The sequence below is a fragment of the Hyla sarda genome, chromosome 2 (genome assembly GCF_029499605.1).
Source record: "Hyla sarda isolate aHylSar1 chromosome 2, aHylSar1.hap1, whole genome shotgun sequence".
NCBI classification, from domain to species: domain Eukaryota; kingdom Metazoa; phylum Chordata; class Amphibia; order Anura; family Hylidae; genus Hyla; species Hyla sarda.
This window is the reverse complement of record NC_079190.1, coordinates 483311712-483330417: the sequence shown is the minus strand read 5'-3', so window position 1 is coordinate 483330417 and position 18706 is coordinate 483311712. Positions and strand designations below refer to the sequence as shown.

At 49.0% G+C, this 18706-nt stretch overlaps 1 protein-coding gene across 2 annotated transcripts in view; it reads right to left on the bottom strand.

The window, feature by feature from the left end:
* LOC130357111 (interferon alpha/beta receptor 1-like) overlaps positions 1 to 18706 on the bottom strand; it is a 69578-nt gene that overhangs the window by 39461 nt on the left and 11411 nt on the right. For both annotated transcript variants that reach the window (XM_056559504.1, XM_056559505.1), the window contains exon 3: positions 18520 to 18673. In XM_056559504.1, the coding sequence (XP_056415479.1) occupies positions 18520 to 18673 (154 nt within the window). The remainder of the gene's footprint in view (positions 1 to 18519; positions 18674 to 18706) is intronic.

The window sequence follows — 18706 nt, the reverse complement described above, 5'->3', positions numbered from 1 at the left end:
GCAAAAAAACACACATGGCATACCATTTTGGAAACTAGACTCCTCAGGGAACGTAACAAGGGGTAAAGTGAACCTTAATACTCCACAGGTGATTCACGACTTTAGCATATGTAAAAAAAATTATATATTTTTTACCTAAAATGCTTGGTTTCCCAAAAATTTAACATTTTTAAAAAGTGTAATAGCAGAAAATACCCCCCAAAATTTGAAACCCAATTTCTCCCGATTCAGAAAACACCCCATATGGGGGTGAAAATTGCTCTGCTGGCGCACTACAGGTCTCAGAAGAGAAGGAGTCACATTTGGCTTTTTGAAGCAAATTTTGCTCTGGGGGCATGTTGCATTTAGGAAGCCCCTATGGTGCCAGAACAGCAAAAAAAAAAACACATGGCATACCATTTTGGAAACTAGACCCCTCGGGGAACGTAACAAGGGGTAATGTGAACCTTAATACCCTACAGGTGTTTCACGACTTTTGCATATGTGAACATTTTTTATTTTTTTTTACCTAAAATGCTTGGTTTCCCAAAATTTTTACATTTTTAAAAAGGGTAATAGCAGAAAACACCCCCCAAAATTTGAAGCCCAATTTCTCCCGATTCAGAAAACACCCCATATGGGGGTGAAAAGTGCTCTGCTGGCGCACTACAGGTCTCAGAAGAGAAGGAGTCACATTTGGCTTTTTGAAAGCAAATTTTGCTCTGGGGGCATGCCGCATTTAGGAAGCCCCTATGGTGCCAGAACAGCAAAAAAAAAACACATGGCATACCATTTTGGAAACTAGACCCCTCGGGGAACGTAACAAGGGGTAATGTGAACCTTAATACCCTACAGGTGTTTCACGACTTTTGCATATGTGAACATTTTTTATTTTTTTTTACCTAAAATGCTTGGTTTCCCAAAATTTTTACATTTTTAAAAAGGGTAATAGCAGAAAACACCCCCCAAAATTTGAAGCCCAATTTCTCCCGATTCAGAAAACACCCCATATGGGGGTGAAAAGTGCTCTGCTGGCGCACTACAGGTCTCAGAAGAGAAGGAGTCACGTTTGGCTTTTTGAAAGCAAATTTTGCTCTGGGGGCATGCCGCATTTAGGAAGCCCCTATGGTGCCAGGACAGCAAAAAAAAAAAACACATGGCATACCATTTTGGAAACTAGACCCCTCGGGGAACGTAACAAGGGGTTAAGTGAACCTTTTTACCCCACAGGTGTTTTATGACTTTTGTATACGTTAAAAAAAAAATTTTTTTTTTACCTAAAATGCTTGTTTTCCCAAAAATTTTACATTTTTAAAAAGGGTAATAGCAAAAAATACCCCAGAAAATTTGAAGCCCAATTTCTCCCGAGTACGCCGATACCCCATATGTGGCCCTAAACTGTTGCCTGGAAATACGACAGGGCTCCAAAGTGAGAGTGCCATGCGCATTTGAGGCCTAAATTAGGGATTGCATAGGGGTGGACATAGGGGTATTCTACACCAGTGATTCCCAAACAGGGGGCCTCCAGCTGTTGTAAAACTCCCAGCATGCCTGGACAGTCAGTGGCTATCTGGCAATACTGGGAGTAGTTGTTTTGCAACAGCTGGAGGCTCCGTTCTGGAAACAGTGGCGTACCAGACGTTTTTTCATTTTTATTGGGGAGGGGAGGGGGGCTGTGTAGGGGTATGTGTATATGTAGTGTTTTTTACTTTTTATTTTATTTTGTGGTAGTGTAGTGTAGTGTTTTTAGGGTACAGTCGCACGGGCGGGGGTTCACAGTAGTTTCTCGCTGGCAGTTTGAGCTGCGGCAGAAAATTTAACGCAGCTCAAACTTGCAGCCGGATACTTACTGTAATCCTCCGCCCATGTGAGTGTACCCTGTACGTTCACATTGGAGGGGGGAACATCCAGCTGTTGCAAAACTACAACTCCCAGCATGGACGGTCTATCAGTGCATGCTGGGAGTTGTAGTTTTGCAACAGCTGGAGACACAGGTTGTGAAACACCGAGTTTGGTAACAAACTCAGTGTTTTGCAACCAGTGTGCCTTCAGCTGTTGCACAAGCTACAACCCCCAGCATGTACGGACAGCGGAAGGGCATGCTGGGTCTTGTAGTTATGCAACAGCCGGAGGCATACTACATTGGCTGGGGATGCTGGGGATTGTAGTTATGCAACAGCTGGAGACACACTGGTTTACTACTTAACTCAGTGTGCCTTCAGCTGTTGCAAAACTACAACTCTCAGCAGTCACCGACAGCCAACGGGCATGCTGGGAGTTGTAGTTATGCAACCACCAGATGCACCACTACAACTCCCAGCATGCACTTTAGCTGACTGTGCAAGCTGGGAGTTGTAGTTACACAACAGCTGAAGGTACACTTTTACATAGAAAGAATGTGCCTTCAGCTGTTGCAAAACTATAAGTCCCAGCATGCCCATAAGGGCATGCTGGGAGTTGTGGTGGTCTGCCTCCTGCTGTTGCATAACTACAGCTCCCAGCATGCCCTTGTTGCATGCTGGGAGCTGTTGCTAAGCAACAGCAGGAGGCTGTCACTCACCTCCAACGAGCCAGCAGCACAGGTCAGTCCCTCGTCGTCGCCGCGGCCGCCGCTGCTCCTGGGGCCCCGATCCCAACAGGGACGCCGGGGATCGAGGTCCCCAGCACCGGGGGTCGTCTTCCCGCACCCGCTCACGTCCTCCGAAAGAGGGGCGGAGCGGGTTGCGGGAGTGACACCCGCAGCAGGCGCCCTGATTGGTCGGCCGGTAATCCGGCCGACGAATCAGGGCGATCGTGAGGTGGCACCAGTGCCACCTCACCCCTGCTGCCTCTGGCTGTTCGGGGCAGTCTCTGACGGCCCCGATCAGCCAGTAATTCCGGGTCATCGGGTCACTGGAGACCCGATTGACCCGGAATCTGCCGCAGATCGCTGGACTGAATTGTCCAGCGATCTGCGGCAATCGCCGACATGGGGGGACATAATGACCCCCCTGGGCGATATGCCGGGATGCCTGCTGAACGATTTCAGCAGGCATCCGGCTCCGGCTCCCCTCCGGCTAGCGGTGGGGGCCGGAAATGCTCAGGGCGTATCCATACGCCCTCGGTCCTTAAGGACTTGGAAACGGGGGCGTATGGATACGCCCTATGTCCTTAAGGGGTTAAGCACCAAGACCCTGCTACCTAAGCAACCCATATACTTATGCCCCTGTCCTTGGTGTTTTGTGTCCCATTTATGATTTTATTATAGTAAACACAATAAAAGTTACTGTATTTTTCGTCGTATAAGACGCACTTTTTCTTACCCAAAACTGGGGGGAAAAAGTCGGTGCGTCTTATACGGCGAATACACACCTAACGGCCGGGACCCGCGGCTAATACAGGACATCACAGATTGCGGTGATGCCCTGTATTAACCCTTCAGACACGGCGATCAAAGCTGACCGCCGCGTCTGAAGGGAAAGTGACACTAACCCGGCTGTTCAGTCGGGCTGTTCGGGACCGCTGCGATTTCACCGCGGCGGTCCCGAACAGCCCGACTGAATAGCCGGGTTAGTTCTTGCAGGACACCGGGAGGGACCTTACCTGCCTCCTCGGTGTCTTCTCCGTTCAGGGATCCCCTGTATGGCCGGCGCTCTCCTTCCTCGTCGTCGCGTACGTGTGTAACGACGTGATGGCGGCGACGGAGAGCGAGGATACCCGGCCGGCAGCAGAGAGACGTTCCGGAGCGACGGGGACAGCGATGGAGCGACATCCAGGGCAGCGTTGAAGGGTCCGGAGCAGCGGGGACACGTGAGTATTACCTCCTATGCAGTGGTCTTCAATCTGCGGACCTCCAGATGTTGCAAAACTACAACTCCCAGCATGCCCGGACAGCCAACGGCTGTCCGGGCATGCTGGGAGTTGTAGTTTTGCAACATCTGGAGGTCTGCAGGTTGAAGACCACTATTGGGTTCAAAATCTTTATTTTTTTTAGATTTTGCACCTATAAATTGGGTGCGTCTTATACGCCGGTGCGTCCTATAGGACGAAAAATACGGTAACTTAAAAACAAATCAATAAGGCTAGAGTGCTGCAGGGCAAACATTTTTGTGTGCAATCCATTAACCCCTCGACTCCCACAGTAATGGCTGTGACTGGAGCAAGGTCTGTGCCCGGCTAATTTAACCCCTTCAGCTTTACAGTCAATACGAAATGGAGATAAGGACGTGAAAAAAAAAACCTGCAGGAAATGTTCTAATGTTTACTTTCCCTGGAGCGACAACTAGTAAGTATTACATCCATGTGACTGCGAACCTCTGACTTAACAGCGGTCTTATAATTTACCACAAGCATCAATAGCTAAATAACCTAAAAGGGGTTGAAACCATTAACAAGGAGTAATTATTAAAGATTAGAAAAAAAAATAAAAATAAATGAATAAAAGGATTACATTAAAAACAGGAATTAAATATACACCGGAAAAATCTATCAAGCTATCTATGTGTGTATATTTATACATATTGGGGGAGATTTATCAAAACCTGTGCAGAGGAAAAGTTGTCCAGTTGCCCATAGCAACCAATCAGATCGCTTCTTTCATTTTTAACAAGGCCTCTGCAAAATGAAAGAAGCGATCTGATTGGTTGCTATGGGAAACTGGAAACTTTTCCTCTGCACAGGTTTTGATAAATCTCCCCCAATATATTATATATATGCCTTTTATTTCCCAACCAGGGTGCCTCCAGCTGTGGCAAAACTACAACTTCCAGCATGTATGGACAGCCTTTGGCTGTCCGGGCATGCTGAGAGTTGTAGTTTTGCAACAGCTGGAGTCACGCTGGTTAAGAAGCACTGTAATATACCATTTCTTAGTTTGTTTCAAAAAAAATAATAATAATAATCTGAGCATTTAATTTGAACGTTGGGGATCTGAACCAGAGGCGTAGCTTGTAGCTTCTAGGCCCCGATGCAAAATCTGCAACAGGGCCCCATATGCCAATTAACCCCTTAAGGACGCAGCCCTTTTTTGCAATTCTGACTAGAGATGAGCGAACTTACAGTAAATTCGATACGTCACGAACTTCTCGGCTCGGCGGTTGATTACTTTTCCTGCGTAAATTAGTTCAGCCTTCAGGTGCTCCGGTGGGCTGGAAAAGGTGGATACAGTCCTAGGAAAGAGTCTCCTAGGACTGTATCCACCTTTTCCAGCCCACCGGAGCACTGGAAAGCTGAACTAATTTATGCAGGAAAAGTCATCAACTGCCGAGCCGAGAAGTTCGTGACGAATCGAATTTACTGTAAGTTCGCTCATCTCTAATTCTGACCATTGTCACTTAATGCATTAATAACTCTGAGATGCATTTACCGTTTATTCTGATTCAGAGATTGTTTTTTGGGGATATATTCTACTTAATGTTAGTGGTAAATTTTCGTCGTTACTTGCATCCTTTCTTGGTGAAAAATCCCAAAAGTTTCATGAAAATGTTGAAAATTTAGCATTTTTCTAACTTTGAAACTCTCTGCTTGTAAGGAAAATGGATATTCCAAAGACATGTTCTATTGATTCACAAATACAATGGGGGAGATTTATCAAAACCTGTGCAGAGGGAGAGTGGTGCAGTTGCCCATAGCAACCAATCAGATTGCTTCTTTCATTTTCCACAGGCCTCTAAAGAGGCCTGTGGAAAATGAAAGAAGCAATCTGATTGGTTGCTATGGGCAACTGCACCACTCTTCCTCTGCACAGGTTTTGATAAATCTCCCCCAATATGTCTACTTTATGTTGGCATCATAAATATGACATGGTTTTTACTTTTTGAAGATATTAGAGGGCTTCAAAGTAAAGAAGCAATTTTCAACATTTTCACGAAAATTTCAAAATCTGAATTTTTCAGGTATCAGTTAAGTTTGAAGTGGATTTAAGGGGGCCTTACTGTGAGAAATACCCCATAAATGACTCCATTATAGAAACTGCACCCTTCAAAGTATTCAAAATGATATTCAGAAAGTTTGTTAACCCTTTAGGTGTTTTCGCAGGAATAGCAGCAAAGTGGAGGAGAAAAATAAAAATTTGCCTTTTTTACACTAACATGTTCTTGTAACCCCATTTTTTTTTTCATTTTTAAAAGTGGTTTTAAGGAGAAAAATCCCCCCAAAATTTGTAGCCCAATTTCTCTCGAGTATGGAAATACCTCATATGTTGACATAAAGTGCTCTGCAGGCTCACAACATGGCTCAAGAGGGAAAGAGAAACTGTGGGATTTTTTAAAACAAATTTTGCTGTCATGGTTTATGGGGGCCAAATTTCTCCCGATTAACCTCCTGAGCGGTAATCCCGAGCGTGACTCGGGGTTAATTTTCCCTGCCAGGATCGGTAACCCCGAGTCACGCTCGGGGTAGAATTGCAGAGTTCCCGGCCGGGCTGCATGATATATCGCACAAGCAATGCGATATAGCGATGCGGCCCCCCGGGAAAACATGCGATTATCTGCTCTGGTCGGCTCCCGTTGCGGGGGCCGGCCAGAGCAGGTAAAGAAAAATACTAAGAGTCAGTGTTTCCCTACCAGGGGGCCTCCAGCTGTTGCAAAACTACAACTCTCAGCATGCCCTAACAGCCAAAGGCTGTCCGGGCATGCTGGGAGTAGTAGTTTCACAACAGCTGGAGGCCCCCTGGTAGAAAAACACTGAGCTAAGTGTAAAAGGAAGAAGTAGTAAAATAAAAAAAACTTTTGCTCACCTAGTACCGGTCCCTGAAGATGATGTCGTTCCCCTCCGTGCGGTCCGGGGTGTCCTCTCTTCACTATTCATCTTCTAGGACCTTTCACTTTTCAGCCAATCACAGGCCGCAGTGGTGTAAAGCCTGTGATTGGCTGAAGGGGGAAAGGGCTTGTTCTGCAGCAAATACACTAGGTTTGAAATCTGCCGGCAATCCTAGTGTATGATACTGCAGGACAAGGTGACAGAGGGGGGGGGGGGGAATGTGACTGGGGGGGAATGTGACAGGGGGGGGAATGTGACAAGGGGGGGAATGTGACAAGGGGGGGAATGTGACAAGGGGGGGATGTGACAAGGGGGGGAATGTGACAGGGGGGGGAATGTGACAAGGGGGGGAATGTGACAAGGGGGGGAATGTGACAAGGGGGGGAATGTGACAGGGGGGGAAATGTGACAGGGGGGGGGGAAATGTGACAGGGGGGGGGAATGTGACAGGGGGGGAAATGTGACAGGGGGGGGGAATGTGACAGGGGGGGGAATGTGACAGGGGGGGAATGTGACAGGGGGGGGGGGGATGTGACAAGGGGGGGAATGTGACAAGGGGGGAAATGTGACAGGGGGGGAAATGTGACAGGGGGGGGGGAATGTGACAGGGGGGGGAATGTGACAGGGGGGGAATGTGACAGGGGGGGGGGAATGTGACAGGGGGGGGGAATGTGACAAGGGGGGGGAATGTGACAAGGGGGGGGAATGTGACAAGGGGGGAAATGTGACAAGGGGGGGAAATGTGACAAGGGGGGAAATGTGACAAGGGGGGAAATGTGACAAGGGGGGAAATGTGACAAGGGGGGAAATGTGACAAGGGGGGGAAATGTGACAAGGGGGGGAAATGTGACAAGGGGGGGAAATGTGACAAGGGGGGGAAATGTGACAAGGGGGGGAAATGTGACAAGGGGGGGAAATGTGACATGAAGGGGGGATGTGACAGGGGGGGAGAGGAATGTGACAGGGGGAGGGGAATGTAACATGAAGGGGGAGAATGTGACAAGGAGGGGGAAGAATGTGACAAGGAGGGGGGAGAATGTGACAAGGAGGGGGGAGAATGTGACGGGGGATGTGACAAGGGAGGGGGAATGTGACGGGGGAGATGTGAAATGAGCGGAGGGAGATGTGAAATTCAGTTTAAAAAAATTGTACCGCTTTTGGTACACATTTCCAGACAGAATCATACCGCCAGGGAGGTTAAGGAAGTGCCCCATACGTGGATGTTAAGTGCTCTGCTGGCACACTACAATGCTTAGAAGAGAAGGAGCAATATTTGGCTTTTTGAAAGAGAATTTTGCTGAAATGGTTTTTGGGGGGCATGTTGCATTTAGAAAGTCCCCAGGGTGCCAGAACAGCAAAAAAAAACAAAAAAAAAACAAAACTACACCCCTCAAGGAACGTGACAAGGGGTATAGTGAGCCTTAACACCTCACAGGTGTTTGACGACTTTGCGTTGAAGTTGGACGTGAAAATGGAAAATTTGATTAACGCTAAAATGATGGTGTTACCCCGGGGGGGGGCGTGGCGACGCAGACTTAGAGTTACGGGACCACGAGGTGTGATGCCCTTCTCTATTCGCCTCTTTTCACTCCCTGCTTATAGGGAAATCATCTAAGAAGCCATCTAAGAGACCCCCTGCAGCCGCACGTCCGCCCCTGGTCTCTGGGACCCGCAGTATCAGGGGTTTCCTCTGCCCGTCTCCTGCCCCGGGCCTTCTCAACCAGCCAACAGGATTGAGCCCTGCATATAGACTGCGCTCCCGGACGGGGCCTCCTGCATCCCCCCGGCGGGTTGAAGATCACGTGCGGACACGGCTGTGTCCCTGCCCGACCGCTGTGCCGCTCTCCTCACCTGTCCCAGCGGCCCCTGAGCTCTCCGGTCCTGGAGAGAAGGATCCACATATTCAGCCTGAGGACCTGGTTGCGGAGACGGGGATCCCTCCCCCTACACGGCTTCCTGCTCACAGTGAGGTACCATTCCCTGCTCCGGCTGCACACCAGTGCTCTCTCCCCTACAGCCCTGAGACCCCTGCAAGGCTCTCTGGTCTCACCTGCCTGTCTCCATCCTCACTGCACCCTCTCCATACAGGGCCCCTGGATGCTCTCCAGCCCACCTGGGCCTCAATTGTTGGGGGGCCCCCCCAGCTTCCACTCTCCCCTCATCCTTTCTACCTCAAACTTCTGCTGAGCAATGGCCCCAGTCTGTTGCCTCTTTGGCCCTCTGGCAGGGTCCTGCGGATTGGGCGTCCCCCCCCACTGCCTGTCCAGATTCTGTATCTCCTGAGAGAGCTGTGGCCCCCAGGCTTCCCAGACCCCCACGCCTTCCTGCACCGCCTGTTAAGTCCCCTGTGTCCTCCTCCCTGGAGGTTACCATGCACCCCGCTCTGATGTCTGGCGATAACCCACGCCCGGATGGTGGGGGGTCCCCGCAGTGGGATAGCCTCTCTGGGTTGTCCCGGAGCTCTCTGGCCGCCCTGCACCTATGCCGATGCCCATTGACTTTTCACAGCTTTTATCACTTATCCCCACTAAAGAGGACTTCCGCTCCATAATTGCTGAAGTTAGGGAAGCCTGCCGGGCAGAGAATGCATCCATATGTCAGGATTTACAATATGTCTCTGAACGGGTGAAGACTCTGGAGGAGACCCATGATTCTACCAGGGAGTATGTTGCTCAACTCCAGTCGACGGTTGCCGCCCAATCTGAGTTCCGACATGCATAACCACCTGGAGGACTTGGACAACAGGGACCATCGCCATAACATCTGGGTCCGTGGCCTCCCTGAGGCTACTAGGGATGAAGATCTCCCAGACACGCTGGAAGCTATTTTCAACCTCATCTTGGGTGAATCCCCACCCCTTCAAATTAAGCTGGACAGAGCTCATCATGCCCTTCGACCTAGACCATCACACGGACCCCCTTGGGATGTAATTTGTTATGTTAATGACTTCCGCCTCAAGGAAGCTATCATGGCTAAGGCACGTGCACGGCGGAATTAAAATTTTGATGGGGCCCCGATCAAGCTGTTTCAGGATCTCTCTCCTGCATCACCCTCCGGAAGAGACGCATGCTTCAGCCGCTCCTGGTGGTCCTCCGCGACCATCACATCCCTTACCGCTGGAGCTTCCCGTTTGCCCTACAAGCTCGAAAGGGATGGACGCTCTGCTGTGCTATGCTCCTACTCTGACATCCCAGCCTTTTGCTCAGCTCTGAATGTCCCTGCTCCCCAAGTGTTGGACTGGGGCCTCTCACCTCCACTACCCCCCCCCCCCCCCCCCGTGTGGCAGCCGGTCCACCGACTATGATCGGGGGGCAATAAGATGCTAACTTCTTACAGGCCTGGGACTCCTCCTGTGCCTCCTTGATCTATGTGCTTGCTGCCTGTTCGTACTTGTTCTCTGATTGTGGACTGTTTTTTTTTTTTGGCTATGCTGTTTGTAAACTCCTCCTGGACTCCCCTGATTTATGGACATTCGTGGTTTTTCTTGTGGGTTTTTTTTTTCCTGCATTTTTTCTTTTTCCACAAAAACTGTTACAGCGGTTCTTCTTTTTATTGACTGCCTTTGGCATGACCTCGTGGGAAGGTGGTTCTCCGTGTTAGTGTTACCTTCTTTAATGGTGTTCTCTCATTTCCCCACCGAGGCCTTCCCAAATGCTGTTGTACTCTGTGCCTCAGTGTTCCGGTAGAGGATCCGGTTTTGGCCTCCTTATTGACCCTGCAGGCAATGGTTTATGTTTTGATATGTTGTTTTAGTGTAATTTTGCATTATTTGTTAGTTTTTTTTGTTTTATGTCCCGTTTCCTCTTCTCCTTCCCTTCCCCTCCCTATCTTTCAGGCCCATGGAACTGTTTGGGACACTACCCCCCTCTGGCATCTTGGTAGAAGGTACATGGTCTCAGGACTCCCTTGGCTGTATTTGGGTGAGTGAGAACTCTACGTTAGTTTCTGGGTCCCCTTTTCCCAGTGACCATGGCTAAATGTGTCTCTTTGAATGTTAAGGGTCTTAACTCCCCCCCCCCCCCCCCCTAAACGATGCCTTCTGCAACGGGAGTTGATGACACAGAAGGCGGATATAGTTTTTCTTCAGGAGACATTTCGACCACCCTGGCTCCTTTCAATTCCTGCATCATCTCTGTCCGCTTGCCTTTTCGGCCTCTTCGGGTAGGAAGACGGCCGGAGTGGCAATCCTTATCTCTAGGTCCTGCCCTGTTCAAGTCACCTCCTCCTTTCTTGACCCCCGTGGGCGATATGTGGTAGTGGAGGGATTCCTAGGTGGCAAGCCCCTTCTCTGTAATGTGTACACCCCGAATACGTCCCAGATCCCCTTTTTGCGTTGGGTACTCGTGCGGCTACATAAATTCCCGCCGTCAGCCTGGCTTTTCGTCGGAGATTTTAACCTTATTTTCTCCCCCTCCATGGATCGGCACTCTGTGCAGGGTACCCTTGTACCCCCGGACCAACTGAGTCTTGCTTCTTTATTTCGACGTCTGATTCGTTCTCCCTCCTTGTATGATTTATGGAGGATCAACCACCCTACTGATAGGTCGTTCTCGTTTTATTCCCATCCGCATATATTACATACTCTCATAGATTATTTTTTGGTAATTTACCAATGGTGCGCATACTATCCTCAGCCTCCCTAGACCCCATCTCGTGGTTCGATCATGGGCCAGTGCTCATATCTTTTTCTCCTTTTTCCTCCTTCCCCCGGCGCTGCCACTGGCGCCTTAATGACTCTCTGCTCAAATCTGTCTCCTCTCAGGAAGTCCTCTGGGAAGCCAACAAGTCGGTCGTTCGGGAACACTGTATTGCCCTGGGCTCTCGTTTGAAACGTGATGCTTTGGCCCGATCCCGGGAGTTGCAGACACTGATTCGCTCTCTGGAGGCGGCATTGCTCACTGCCCCTTCTCTCTCGCTCCTGAGGCGTCTGGTCGCAGCCCGTGCGCAATTGGGTGAGCTTGCCCTTCACAGGTTGGAGCGGCAGCTTCTTTATGCCAAACAATGGTTCTACGAAAAGGGCAATAAGGCCCACTCACTACTAGCTAGACGATTGAGGGACCGAGCTGCCGCACAGACTCCCTCAGCTCTGAAAAACTCATCAGGCACGCTTCATTATCACCCTGATGATATTTCATGCCTTTTCACTGACTACTATTCTAAACTTTACTCTCTTCCTTCCCGGCTCCCATCTGATCCCGGGGAGTGAGATGCCCTGCTAGACTCCTTCCTAACGGACTGCCATCCCTTACATCCGCTGATCTGGCTACTCTTAATGCTCCGATCGCGCTGGAAGAACTGGGGGAGGTTCTTAAGTCTTTACCTTCGGGGCGTTCCCCGGGACCTGATTGCTTTACTTACCTGTACTACAAGACCTTCTCTGCTCTACTTCTTCCCCACCTTGTTTCTCTCTTGAATACTTTCTTGGGGGGGAGAAAGGATCCCACAGTCACTCCTGGATCACTCTTATCCCCAAACCAGGGAATAATCCCCATGATTGTTCTAGCTACAGGCCTATTGCCTTGCTGAAATTGTTCTTAAATTGTTCTCTAAAGTTTTGGCTGCCCGACTCTGTTGTCTCCTCCCCTCTCTTATCCATAAAGATCAAGTGGGCTTTGTTCCCGGTAGACAGGGGGGAGATAATACGAGGAGGGTGGTTGATCTCATAGACTTGATTAATAAACGCTCTGAGCAAGCTGTTGTACTTAGTTTGGATGCCGAGAAGGCCTTTGATAGGCTGGGTTGGCCATTCCTATTTGCCACTCTCCAAAAATTTGGGATTTCGGGTTCCTTCCTCACTGCACTGCGGGGTCTCTATTCTTCCCCTACAGCCTCTCTGAAGCTTCCTCATGCTTCTTCTACATCCTTCCCCTTGCATAATGGGACCAGGCAGGGATGTCCGCTATCCCCTCTGATCTTTGCTTTGTGCATTGAACCTTTAGCCGCTATGATACGTGGGTGTGCGGACATCTCTGGGGTTGCTCTTCATGACAGGGAATTCAAAATCTGCTTGTTTGCGGATGATGTCCTCCTCACTCTTACTAAGCCTGTCCTCTCTCCGTAACCTTTATGGGGTCCTACGCACTTTTGGCACCGTCTCTGGCTAGTAAGTCAATCTTTCCAAAACAGAGGTTCTGCCCTTGAACCTTCCACCTTGCCTTTCTGTGGTCCTTTCGGTGGTCGCCCTCTGCTATCACTTACCTTGGTGTTCATCTTACCTCTAGCTACTCTACTCTTTACTCTGCCAACTTTCTCCCCCTGTTCCAACAACTGCGTGCACTATTGGATAAATGGCGCCCTCAATATATCTCATTTTTCGTCCGTATAGCGGCGGCTAAGATGACTATACTTCCTAAACTACTCTACTTTTTTGAGACGCTACTGGTTCGTGTGCCGTTGGCAGCGCTGAAGGCTTTTCAAATCGGCTATTTTTCACTTTATTTGGGACGGTAAACGGCATCGCCTCCCCATGTCGGTAATGCTAGCGAGACGGAACATGGGGACTATCTGTACCGGACGTCACTGAGTATTACTGGGCTGCTCACCTGTGTCATCTGGCTTCCTGGGCAATATACCGTGCGTACAGCTGCTGGATGGAGCTGGAAAAGCTTTCGCTAGCCCCCATCCATCCTAATACATTTCTTTGGAGTCGCCCTCCCCCCGCGTCCCCTACTGGGTCCTATATCCTTCTTCCGCTATGTCTGGGGGTATTGCTCCAGGAAATTCCACCTTTCCTCTCGTACATCCCCTCTGCTATCTTTTCTCTATCACCCTTCCTTCCCCCTGGGCCTCACCTCCACTATGGTTAGGGAATGGGGGGGGGGGCAGAGGGCTATTCTGTTGGGCGGACTTGGTTAGCCCCCTTACACGTGCACTTCTCCTGTTTGAGGATCTAGTATCCCGCTATGGTCTCCCCACCTCTGAGCGATTCCACTACTCCCAGCTTCGGCACTATATGATGTCGTCTCTGGAGACTTGTGTGGTCTCTCTACCTACTATGTTAGAGAGGTTGTGCCGTGCGGGACTCCAAATGAAGGGCCTTCTCTCCGTATTTATTCTACAATCATAGCCCCCAGGGATGGTGACTCCCCTTCTCACAGATATATGACTGGTTGGGAGGAGGTCTTAAACACCACCATTGCTCTGCCACAGTGGAGGGTCATCTGGGAGAGGGCCTCCAGGGTGTCCATTTGTACAGCATTTAAGGAAACCCAATTCAAGCTGTTAATGGGCTGGTATCACACACCTGCTTTGTTGAACACTCTGAACTCTAATATTTCTCCTCAGTGTTGGCGTTGTGGAGTTGGGCTGGGAACGGTCTTTCATATTTTCTGGTCCTGCCCTCTGATTGTGCCCTACTGGGAAATGGTGAGGCGGGTGGTGGCGGACGTCTTGGGGGTCCGGGTCCCTCTGGATCCCTTGGTCTATTTATTGTTTCTCTCTTTTCTGCCTTTAGCTAAGAAGCCCTTTAAGCTCTTTATGCAGATGGTCCTGGCGGCCAAGACGCTCATAGCTTAGCATTGGAAATCCCCCCTTCCGAGGCTGACCTTTTGGCTAGAATCGGGGAGATGCGTACCCTAGAGTCTCTTACTGCCTCCCTTAATAATACCATGCCCCTCTTCCTAGCGGTCTGGGAGCCCTGGGATAGCCATGTGGACCGACAACCTCCTTAGCGGTCTGACTCCCCGCCTACCCTACCTGTCCCTCCCCCTCATTCTCCCCCCCCCCCTTGACTGTTGTGTCTTTACTCTGTTGTCTATAGTTCGTCCTTGTTTTGTCTGTCTGATGTGTTGAAGTTTACTAACCATCTCTGCCTACTGCTTATTCGCACGGTATGATCCTGGAGTAATTAATTTTCCTAATTTGCCACACTTTCAGCTCATGATCTCTAGGAATGCTTGAAATTTATGATGTTGTTATTTGCACATCTTTTATGTTTTCTAATTTCTGTATTTAAAAATGTCAATAAAAAATTTAGTTAAAAAAATAAATAAATAATAATAATTATGGTGTAACCCCATATTTTTCTTTTTCACAAGGGGTAATAGGAGAAAATGGACCCCAAAATATTAAGCCCAATTTCTCCCGATTAAGAAAACGCCCCATATGTGGACGTTAAGTGCTCTGCTGGCGCACTACAGGTCTCAGAACAGAAGGAGCGCCATTGGACTTTTGGAGAGAGAATTTTGCTTAAATTGAAGTAGGGGGCCATGTGCATTTACAAACTTCCCATGGAGCCAGAACAGTGACCCCCCCCCCCCCACATGTGACACCATTTTGGAAACTACACCCCTCACAGAATTTAATAAGGGGTGCAGTGACTATTTACACCCCACTGGCGTTTGACAGATCTTTGGAACAGTGGACTGTGCAAATGAAAAATTGAATTTTTCATTTTCACGGACCACTGTTCCAAAAATCTGTCAGACACCTGTGGGGCATAAATGCCCCCTGTACCCCTTATTACATTAGGTGAGGGGTGTAGTTTCCAAAATGGGGTCACATGTGGGAGGGGGGCACTGTTCTGGCACCACGGGGGGCTTTGTAAACACACATGGCCTTCAATTCCAGACACATTCTCTCTCCAAAAGCCCAATGGCGCTCCTTCTCCTGAGCATTGTAGTTCACCGGCAGAGAACTTTACATGCACATATGGGGTATTTCCATACTCAGAAGAAATGTAATATACATTTTGTGGGGCTTTGTTTTTCTATTACCCCTTGTGAAAATGAAAAATTTGGGATAACACCAGCATTTTAGTGAGAAAAATAAAAAATTTTCATTTTCACGTACAACTTTAACGAAAATTCTTCAAACACCTGTGGGGTGTTAAGGCTCCCTATACCCCTTGTTACGTTCCATGAGGGGTGTAGATTCCTAAATGGGAGTCATATGTGGGTGGGGTTTTTTTTGCGTTTATGTCAGAACCACTGTAACTATCAGCCACCCCTGTGCAAATCACCTCAAATGTACATGGTGCTCTCACTCCTGAGCCTTGTTGTGCATCCACAGAGCATTTTACGCCCACATATGGGGAATTTCTGTACTCAGGAGAAATTGTGTTACAAATTTTGGGGGTCTTTTTTTCCTTCTTGTGAAAATGGAAAATGTGGGGCAACACCAGCATGTTAGTGTAAAAAATTTAACATTTTTACAATAACATGCTGGAGTAGACCCCAACCTTACCTTTTCATAAGGGGTAAATGGAGAAAAAGCCCCCCAAAATTTGTTAGGCGATTTCTCCTGAGTACGGAAATACCCCATATGTGGCCCTAAACTGTTGCCTTGAAATACGACAGGGCTCCGAAGTGAGAGAGCGCCATGCGCATTTGAGGCCTAAATTAGGGATTTGCATAGGGACGGACCCGGATGCAAGAATTACACTTGCCTCCGATACCAAAATTACCCAACGGCAGTGTTTCCCAAACAGGGTGCCTCCAGCTGTTGCAAAACTTCCAGCATGCCTGGACAGTCAATGGCTGTCTGGTAACACTGGGAGTTGTTGTTTTGCAACAGCTGGAGGCTCCGTTTTAGAAACCGTGCCGTACCAGACATTTCTAATTTTTATTGGGGGGGGTAAATGTGTAGGGTATGTGTATATGTAGTACTTTACTTTTTTATTTTGTGTAGGTGTAGTGTAGTGTAGTGTAGAGATTAGCGAATTTACAGTAAATTCGATTAGTCACGAACTTCTCGGCTCGGCGGTTGCTGACTTTTCCTGCATAAATTAGTTCAGCTTTCAGGTGCTCCGGTGGGCTGGAAAAGGTGGATACAGTCCTAGGAGACTTTTTCCTAGGACTGTATCCACCTTTTCCAGCCCACCGGAGCACCGGAAAGCTGAACTAATTTATGCAGGAAAAGTCAGCAACCGCCAAGCTGAGAAGTTTGTGACGAATCGAATTTACTGTAAGTTCGCTCATCTCTAGTAGTGTGTTTAGGGTACATTCACAGGGGCCGGGGTTCACAGAGAGTTTCCCGCTGGGAGTTTGAGCTTCAGCGTAAAATTTGCTGCATCTCAAACTTGCAGTGAGAAACTCACTGTAAACCCCCACCCATGTGAATGTACCCTGTAAACCTCCAGCTGTTGCATAACTACAACTCCCAGTATGCCCTTTAGCTGTCCATGCATGCTGGGGGTTGCAGTTATGCAACAGCTGGAAGCACACTGGTTGCAAAACACTGAGTTTGTTACTTAACTCAAAGTTTCATAACCAGTGTGCCTCCAGCTGTTGCAAAAGTATAACTCCCAGCATGTAGGGACAGCCAAAGGGCATGCTGGGAGTTGTAGTTTACAACAGCTGGAGGCACACTGGTTGCGAAACACAGTTAGGTAGGTAACAAACTCTGTGTTTTGCAACCAGAATGCCTTCAGCTGTTGCAAAAACTACAACTCAGTAACAGCTGAAGGGCATGCTGGGACTTGTAGTAGTATGACTCCAGCTGTTGCATAACTACAACTTCCAGCATGCCCTTTGGCTGTCCATGCATGCTGGAGGTTGTAGTTATGCAACAGCTGGAGACACACGGGTTGCAGAACACTGAGCGTTTGTTACTTAACTCAGTGTTTCCCAACCAGCGTGCCTCCAGTTGTTGCAAAACTACAGCTCCCAGCATGCCCAGACAGCCGAAGGGCATGTTGGGAGTTGTAGTTATGCAACAACTGGAGGAGAACAGTTGAGACCACTGTGTAGTAAGTGTCCAAATTGTAGCCCTCCGGATGTTGCAAAACTACAACTCAAAGCATGCTCAGACTGCCCAGGCATGCTGGGAGTTGTAGTTCGGCAACATCTGAAGGGCCAGATGCTGCCGAACTATAACTCCTAGCATGCCTGGGCAGTCTGGGCATTCTTGGAGTTGTAGTTTTGCAACATCTGGATGGCTACAGCTTGGGCACCACTGTATAGTGGTCTCCAAACTGTGGCCCTCCAGATGTTGCAAAACTACAACTCCCAGCATGCCCAGACATCCTTTGGCTGTCTGGGCATGCTGGGAGTTGTAGTTTGGCAACTCCTAGAAGGCAGCAGTGAAGATCACTTACCACTGATCTTCACTGCTGCCTCCACCGCTGCTTCCGCCTACTTACTGCAGCCAATCCCGCCACGATCGCCGGTCCCGCCACCTCCTCGTGGACTCAGGTACCCGCCACCCTCTTCTCCCCGCTCTGCCCGGACATCCAGGGGTGGGCAGAGCGGGGATTTCAACTTTAACTTCCCCGCCCCTAACTGCGATTGGTCGGTTATTCCTAACCGACCAATGGCAGGGCATAGGAGGTGGTGGCACCACTGCCACCTCGCTCCTATCCTTCAGGACGATCGGGGATCACTCTAACATCTCCGATCATCCCTATTTTCAGGGCTATCGGGTCACCAGAGACCCGATCAGCCCGGAATTGCCGATCTGAATTGATCGGCGATTGCAGACAAGCGGGCGTCTAAGGACCCCCCCAGGCGTTGTCATGGGATACCTGCTGAATGATTTCTGCAGGCATCCCGGTCCGGTCCCCGACCGGCTAGCGGTGGGGACCGAAATTCCCACGGGTGTACCCATACGCCCTCAGTCCTTAAGGACTCAAACAGGGGGGCGTATAGGTACGCCCTCAGTCCTTAAGGGGTTAAAATACTGGTCTCTTATGGTGCAGATGTGTTTTGGGGGCCCCCTTAGGCACCAGGGCCCCTGTGTAACTGCTATCTCTATAGCTACGCCCCTGATCTGAAACCAACACTCAGATCCTGACAGATCAAAATTTTGGACTTGTCTCTAGGACAGTTTATCACACGAGCATCACTGTTTATATCAGTATCTCACCTTTGGCAGGCGCCATAAAACATATTTCTGGGCCAATTGGACTCGACTCACATACGCCGTTGTAACACACGTGAACCGTCAGGCAATACGTTTGCTCAGGAAGAAGGTCATTGGGTGAAATGATAAAAGGGTTTGCATTGACAAATTCCGAATTCTAAATAAATAAAAATAAATATAATAAATACAT